General features: G+C 35.9%; 1 protein-coding gene across 1 annotated transcript; it reads right to left on the reverse strand.

Annotated features, from left to right (window-relative positions):
• Positions 1-238: 238 nt before the first annotated feature.
• LOC121775420 (berberine bridge enzyme-like 18) lies at positions 239-5151 on the reverse strand. The gene is made up of 2 exons (XM_042172503.1): positions 4969-5151; positions 239-1270 (listed from the first exon to the last, which is right to left on the reverse strand). Exons 1-2 carry the CDS (start codon positions 5149-5151, stop codon positions 239-241), a joined length of 1215 nt encoding a protein of 404 aa, XP_042028437.1.
• Between the last annotated feature and the right edge of the window lie 3426 nt (positions 5152-8577).

Raw genomic sequence — 8577 nt, forward strand, 5'->3', positions numbered from 1 at the left:
CCGAACAAGGCGATCAAAATTATCCAAATAATACTTCTTACCCCAAACGGTCGCTCATTTATAGCTCGTCTTCCCATTAGGGTTATTGACACCAATGTCGAGATCTCTGTAGTTGAGGTACGCTTTCCTAGGCGAGCGCGACACATAAGGAGTCAAGTACTTGTAAAGCCTCCTCATCCAGCTTATATAGCTCTCGTCCCAAAATATCAGGTGTTGGATCTTGTACAAGTTTTCGGCCCTATGAGGAAACGGAGTGGCGGAGGCAGGAATATCTGACATCCTCCCGCCGTAAGGGGTGAGGATGATCACAGACTAGCCGGCCTCCGCCTCGAACATCCTCCTCCATATGCCTTTGAGCCCGGATTCGGAGATGGGCTTCTTCACGTAGTCGGACTTCGATTTTAAGTATCTCACCGCCGGTTGAGATCTGTTGAGCAGCATTTCTGGTGCATCGAAGGGGAAACTCGCGAGGAATAAGACGGATTCGATCCAGCTCATCTCTTTGTAGTCTTCTCTCACTAACCCCAACTCGGGGAAGCTCTTCTGCATCAACGGAAGCAATAAGTCTATTTTTCCCGAGGAATAGTGAGTTGAATATAGCTCGAATCGTCTTGTTTCTTCCTTGGACATCGGAGCGTAGAGTCTCCGGTAATATGATGATTCTCACGAACAAATCATCAGCGAATTCGGGCGCGATGGATTGCCATTTGTGAATTAATTGGGTAATGTTATGCTCCAGAGTCCTGCCGACATTGAAAACAGTGACTGTTTCTGAAACATCCACCAGTTGCACCTTCCAGGCAGTGATCACGCCGAAACTGGCGCCCCTGCCGCCTCTGATGGCCCAGAGCAGATCCTCGCCCATTGATTTCCTGTCCAGGATTCTGCCGTTGACGTCCACTATTCTCGCATAGATGACTTTGTCTGCGGCTAGGCCATATTTTCTCAGTAGTGTGTCATAGCCGCCGCCGCTAAAGTGGCCGCCAACGCCGACAGTCGGGCATACTCCGGCCGGAAACCCTAGAACCGGGATTTTCTCGGCGATCCTGTAATATAAAGAACCAATGGTTGCGCCTGCTTCGACCCATGCGGTCTTCTCTGTGGCATCGATCGTGATTTCCTCGAGATTGATCAAATCGAGGATCACGAACGGGACATTTGCAACGTACGATAGTCCCTCGTAATCATGGCCCCCGCTTCGGGTTCTGATCTGCAAGCCGCTGGCTTTGGCACAGTAGATAACCGGGGGGATTTGAGATTCGTGCTCCGGCTGTACGATGACGGAGTGGAATCGGAGATGAATCTTAGGCTTTGGATGGGGAATCGGAGGATGGAAAAGTAGGATGAGTTTGAAGGGGTGTTAACGTTGCTTGAAATCAAAGAATAGTCCTTGAATTTTTGGGTTAGACATTCAACAAAATCTTGGTGCTTATCCGCAGCAGAAGCTGCGTGTAAACACAAGGAGATGAGAAAAAGAAGAAGAAATTTGGAAATGTTTGGAATCTTCGTCATTGAGAGATGATGACTATGATGAATTTGTGATCTTGGGAGCATTGGCGGACACAGTAAGAGGGACAAGATTTCTTTCATACCTTTTCTACTTTTAAATTTTTTGGATATTATCCAAAACAGTTCTTAGCCCTTCCTAAGCAAACATGATTGAGCATTAAATCGATGGAAGCTGAACGATGTGAGGGTGAAATTTGCATACTAACAAGACTATGAATTAAGCTCCATCTTTGAGAAGGAGAGAGAGACGACATAATATGTGGGAGAAAAAGAATAGTACTCCTTATTTTCTGATGTAAAGCAAATTCTATAATTTAGTTTATTTTAACGACTCAACATAGAATGCATCACCTTATAATGAATCACATTTAGTTTATTTTAACGACTCAGCATTATTCTATAATTTCATTTTGTAGTATACTTATTTGATTGTAATATATTAAAATTAAATTTTCTCGTGAACTATTGATGTAGTTTACGTCGATGATGCCGAAGACGTCGAATTTGTAGGAATGACTTGAAATTCGTACGGAGACTTGAAACTTGAAATTCGCACGGTGCAAATTTCAAGTCATCCCGACACAATTGTTGTTTTCAGCATAGTCGCTATCATCTGTTGCATAGAATTAGTATAATTTTGGTGAGCGGCCAGAAATGGTAAAACTTTTTTGTGGACGGATGTAGTGTTTGATTTTATAAAAGAATGTGGTAGAAAATATTAGTGAAATATGGTCATACTTTTATATATTGATTTTATAATAAAATGTGGGTGAAGTGAGGTAGTGATATATGAGGTTCACTTGTTAAATATAATAAAAGTGAAATGAGTCATTTATTGGCGACGGACTAAAAAAATGAAAATGAGACATTTAATGACGCACACATATAGTATTTGTTGGGGATAGGTGGTGCACAACCGTACTCCACATTAGTATGATATTGCCCTCACGGTTTTGCTCTTGGGGTACTCCCCAAAAGACCTCATACTAATAGAGTTGGGGTAACCTATATATATACAATGACAGATCTAGGTGGGGTCGGAGGGGGTCGTCCGACCCCACTGCCGGCCATCGCGGGCTGAGAAACTCCATTAGTTCCGGTCTTTGAAATCGCCGTCGACCCCACGGTGTGTCATGGCGGAGAAGATAGCAGATGCAGTGTTTGGTGTCTATATAAGTTTGATGAGAAATCGAGAGAGAGGAACACCTTGAACATTTTCGAGAAGAAATTCGAAAAATGAGTTGCAGAAAATGAAAAGATGGAGTTGAGAAGAAGAAGAAGACGAAAGAGAACAAAGGTGGGATCGGAAAAGAAAGGTTTATTGCGGGATCCACTTTTAGTTGGTGGGCAGAGAAAATAAGGCATTTAATAGTAGTATTAAATTCATCATTATAAATGTAATTCAGATTTTAAAAAAAATACACTAATGGATTCGTAGCTATGGATATATCTTATTTTGATGGAAAGTAATAAAAATAGATTATTTCAAAATATTAAAAATTAATAGTGTAATATTTTCATAAAACTTTAGTTAGTCATGTGAAGTGATAGGATAAAATGATTTTAGAATTAAATTTAATTTTTAGTGTTAATAAATTTATTTATTTTGTCATTTTTTTTTATCGAAATCACTTATTTATATGATTTTACTTCATCAATTTCAAACCTTTGTAAGTGAAGCAAAAAATGAGATGTTGTTCTGTGCGAGTATTTGGATGATGTATTTGATCTAAAAAAAAGAGTTTATGACGACAATGATAGCATGAGGTGCACAATTTGGGGTGATATATAACTGCAAATGAAGCCACAAAGAAAACCTCATCGGTGTTGAAACGCGAGAACAATACTCTTCACTGTATCCGACCCTACGAGTTTCATTTTCTGGATCCGTCATTGTATACGGTGGCGGACGCAGAAAAAAATTACTGTAGGGGCTTTACTATATAAATTTTATAATCAATATAATATAATATATTATAAATTTATACTCCCTCCGTCCCACAAGAATATGCACTTTCTAATTTTGGAACTATTTTCTCTCTAATGAGGTGGAACCCATTTTCCACTAACAATACTTTACTCCCTCCGTCCCCCAAATATTGTCCCACTTTGATCCGGCACGGCTTTTAAGAAATGTAATGAAAAGTGAGTTGAAAATTTTAGTGGAATGTGGGTCCTACTTTTATATATTAATTTTATAATAAAATGTGAATAGGAATGAGTTAGTGAAATATGGGGTCCACTACAAAAATAATAAAAAGTGAAATGAGACAAATTTTGTGGGATGGACGGAAATGGAAAAATAGGACAAACTTATTTTTACCAATTATGCATTAAAATCCGTGCCAAACCCAAAATGCATATTCTTTAGGGACGGAGGGAGTATATATATATATAACAATATACAATACAAAAATGACAATTACAAGAACGATAAAAACAAATATATATTTCATACATAAAACTAGTTCAATTTTACAACACATATCTAATCAAAAGAATAAAATGACCATGTTGTATTTTCACATCTAAAGTAATGGCAACTGAATTCTACGTGTTCTCATCGATTAAAAATGCTGCAGGATTTGTTCATGAGATAATATGATACACGGGAAACAAATCATGCAACAAGTAAATTACTTAATTGATAATTGTCGCGTTAACACTTCTTCATTGCTATCATCATCAACGGAAACATTTCTGTTGCTGTTGTTGTCGCTGGTGCCGGTGTTGGTGCTTCTTCAAATTATGGTTTTGATTGAACAATTGAAATTCGAGCTCTAGATAAATAATTTGATCATCAATAAATTTATTATCCATCCAAATGTTGACAATGCTGCATTATTACATAAGCTTTCTTACAGTACAAAGCATTTAAAAAATTAATTGATTATGAATGCTTTTCTATATCTTCATTATTATCCTATCAAGTGTAATTTTGTAGTTATATAAATACAAGAGGAATTCATTCCCTTAATTTTCCTGGAAAAAGTTAGAGTGATTTTTCTAAATTACTTCACCAAAGTCTAGTCAGATTAATGAATGGGGTTAATCAGTTAGAATCACAGTGTCCACAAGTATCCATAGATAATAATTTATTTATTCATAATATATAACATAGTGAACATAGTACATATTACAAACTTGGTCTTGAAATATAGTTGCTAATTTTCTATAGCTAGAGTTGCCATACATACGCAAAATCTAGCCAACTATTTTTCTTAAACAAGATTGTATTATAGAGCCAAAACACATACATGCAATATTAATTGCTATTTTATTTAGTCATAAGGTGGTAGTTTATTTAGGTGATGATGGAAGTATAATAAAGGAGTGACGGATGTATATATGTATAAGTGAACATTTATTGGTGGTGTGGTTACACTTTCTCGTAATTTATCAGGTTTGACAGATTTGTGAAAGGATTTGTGGAGCTAATGCTCGAATAATTATGCAAACAGGATTATTGGCCGGAAGCAGCGGAGGTGGAGGTGGGGGAGGAGGTGGAGGTGGGGGAGGCGGTGGTGGTGGAGATGGACAAAAGACGTTGAAGGGTCGTACAGGTATGCATACGGTGGCGGAGGTGGTGGAGATGAAGATGGAAGTGAGAGCCACCACAAGTAACAACTTATTGAGTCCCATATTGTTGAGCTCTATGCTTCTTATATTTAGATGTGTTTTGGTTGAAAATTGTTGTGAAATGTGATCATATATATAGGCATCCATATTTGTGACTATGCCAAGCAAGGTTACTATATATGTCAATTATGCAATGCATTCAATTTGAATAATAGTTGCTACAAGTCATATATATAGCTAATCAATTATCCAAGTTAGGTCATTTCTTCCATTTCATATTAGTTTACAGTTTACTTCCATTGCATGATAATTTACTTCATGTTAGGCAGGAGTAGACTAAAAAATGGAGTACTCGATTTTTTGTGAATTATATATTTTTATTATTTAGATGCTATACACTCTTCCAGTTAAATATGTGCCTCCGAAAAAGATTTCAAATCCAAATTTTAACAATCGTTTTATACTAGTATTCTCTTCGTATACCACTTAAAGAGTCATTTTGTCATTTTGGATTGTCTACGGTTTAAAGAACCATTTACTTTTTCCATTTTTGGTATGAGGATTCATTCCACTAACTTTTTATCCTCATAATTCATTTTAAAACTAATAGTACTAAAAATAAGTCTTGCATTGCACTTACTTTCTCCATTTACTTTCTTCTCAAAGTCATACAATTTCTTAAACATGTGGCAAGTCAAAATGACTCTTTAAGTGATGGACGGTGGAAGTAACATTTATCACTTAGAATATTAGTGAATCAACGCTATTTAGATTCTATTATTGCTCAAGTTAAAATGCCTCAGTTGACATGTAATATTAATTAATATGCATAATGCACAAATGAGAGTACTACAATTTTATTTCATTAAAACGAGAGTTTATGAATTCAAAATAATATTAGTTTGCTAACACATTAATATCAGATAACATCATAGAACATACCAATTCCTAATATTGAGCCAGAAACTGGTATTCATGAATCAACGAACTGACATTGAGTACGAAATTAATATATTTTGTAATGATATTTGATATTAATTTATTTGCGAACAAATATGGTTCAGTGTCTTTAACTTTAAGAAAAGTTCTCAAATAAACCATCTCCATGCATTAATTATAGTACTTATTTTCTTGTAATTCTCATAATTAAAATTCAACTTGTTCATTTTCTAAATTGTTCTATGAGCTGAGATGCATCAAAATATCGTAGAATGATGTAATATGTATGTATGCTTCTAAACACGTAGAAAATAACACACATTAATGCATACATTGTTCGAACAAATGCATGCTCATAGTCCTTTTTGTCTTGTTCATCATACTACACATTCCCTTTTTCTTCTTCATTGCTATCATCAACAATCATCTCCGTTGTTTGTGCCGGTGCTGGTGCTTCATAGATGGATTTTCATTGAACCAATCAAATTCATCCTTAAATAACTTGATCACCTATATATAAATTTATTATCCTCCAAATGTTGACAAAGCCACATTATTACATAAACTTTCTTACAGTACTAAGCATTATATTCATTTTTATTTTAAGAAGTGTAAGATAATTATTATTAGAATTTTTTAGCTATATAAATGAGAGTGATCGAGAATTGAGAACTTACTGTTTCATTTTTTTCCCCTAAATTTGCCTGGAAAAAATTAGGGTGATTTTTCTAAATAACTTCACATTAAAACCAAGTCTAGTCACTAGTATTAATTAAATGGGGTTAATTAGTTAGATATAAATCACATGGATTTTGACCAAAATAAGAATTGATTTAAATGCAAAATGCAGGCCAATCCTGATCATGTAACTTGCCAATCTGATGATAAAAAATTATGCATCTTATATGGATGTCGCTATTAGTTAGTTTTTAGGTCATTTAAAAATAATCCGGATTTAAAGTCAATTTTAGATTATTTTAGGTGATCCTTCTAAAATGATCTAAATATAAATTAAAAGTGACATCCGTATTTTTTATTATGAGTTCTGCAATAAGATTGAGTTTTGCATATATCACAACTCTAAATCACATTGTCTGCAAGTATCCATAGATAATAATTTATATATTTATAAACATAGAGAACATAGTACATATTACAAACTTGATCTTGAAATATAGTTGATAATTTTCTATAGTTAGAGTTGCCATACATAGGCAAAACCTAGCCAACTATTTTTCTTAAACAAGATTGTATTATAGAGCCAAACACATATATGCAATATTAATTGCTATTTTATTTAGTCATAAGGTGGTAGTTTATTTAGGCGATGATGGAAGTATAATAAAGGAGTGAGGGATGTATATATGTATAAGTGAACATTTATTGGTGGTGTGGTCACACTTTCTCGTAATTTATCAGGTTCGACAGATTTGTGAAAGGAATTGTGGAGCTAATGCTCGAATAATTATGCAAATAGGATTATCGGCCGGAAGCAGCTGAGGCAGAGGTGGAGGTGGAGGCGGAGATGGAGGTGGTGGAGGTGGAGATGGAGGTGGAGGAGGTGATGGGGGTGGAGGCGGAGGCGAGGGAGGTGGTGGAGAGGGTGGTGGGGGAGATGGAGGTGGTGGAGGTGGTGGAGGTGATGGTGGTGGTGGAGAGGGTGGGGGTGGAGATGGAGGTGGTGGAGGTGATCGCAGCGGTGGTGGTGGAGATGGACAAAAGATGTTGAAGGGTCGTACCGGTATGCATACGGTGGCGGAGGTGGTGGAGATGAAGATGGAAGTGAGAGCCAACACAAGTAACAACTTATTGAGCCCCATATTGTTGAGCTCTATGTTACTAATATTTAGATGTGTTTTGGTTGAAAATTGTTGTGAAATGTGATCATATATGTAGGCACATATGTGGATGGCTATGTCAACTTATGGAGTATATGCATTCAATTTGTGCAATAGTAGTACTTACTATATCTCATCAATTATTGAGTTAGGCCAATTCATATTATTTACAGTTTACTTCCATTTCATACTCCCTCCGTCCCTAAAGAGTATGTATTATTTTCTTTTTCGTCCGTTTTTAAATAGTATGAACTTTCAATTTTGGAAACTCTCTTCTCTCTAATGAGGTGGGGCACATTCTCCACTAACAATACTTCAAAAACTTTTTCTATCTACCTCTTTCTTACTTTACCAATAATGCATTAAAATACGTACCGAACCCAAAATTAATACTCTTTGGGGACGGAGGGAGTATTAGTTACAGTTTACTTCCATTTTTAGTAATTTACTTCATGTTAGGCAGGAGTAGACTAAAAAAAGGTAGTGGAGTATTTGTTTGTGAATTACAAACTTTAAGGGAAATTGGTTCAGAAAAAATATGAACTTTCGGGTATTTCTCATAATCTTTAAAGTGGTCTAAAAAGTCACCAACTTTTCGGATCCTGCAGATTTCGAACACTAAAGTTTCCGATATAAATTTTACCTACGTGAAATGCCAAAACACCTTGTAATAATTGAAGCTACATTCTATCTTGTGGGATGATAACATGAA

This window comes from Salvia splendens, chromosome 17, assembly GCF_004379255.2.
Source record: "Salvia splendens isolate huo1 chromosome 17, SspV2, whole genome shotgun sequence".
In the NCBI taxonomy this organism is placed as follows: domain Eukaryota; kingdom Viridiplantae; phylum Streptophyta; class Magnoliopsida; order Lamiales; family Lamiaceae; genus Salvia; species Salvia splendens.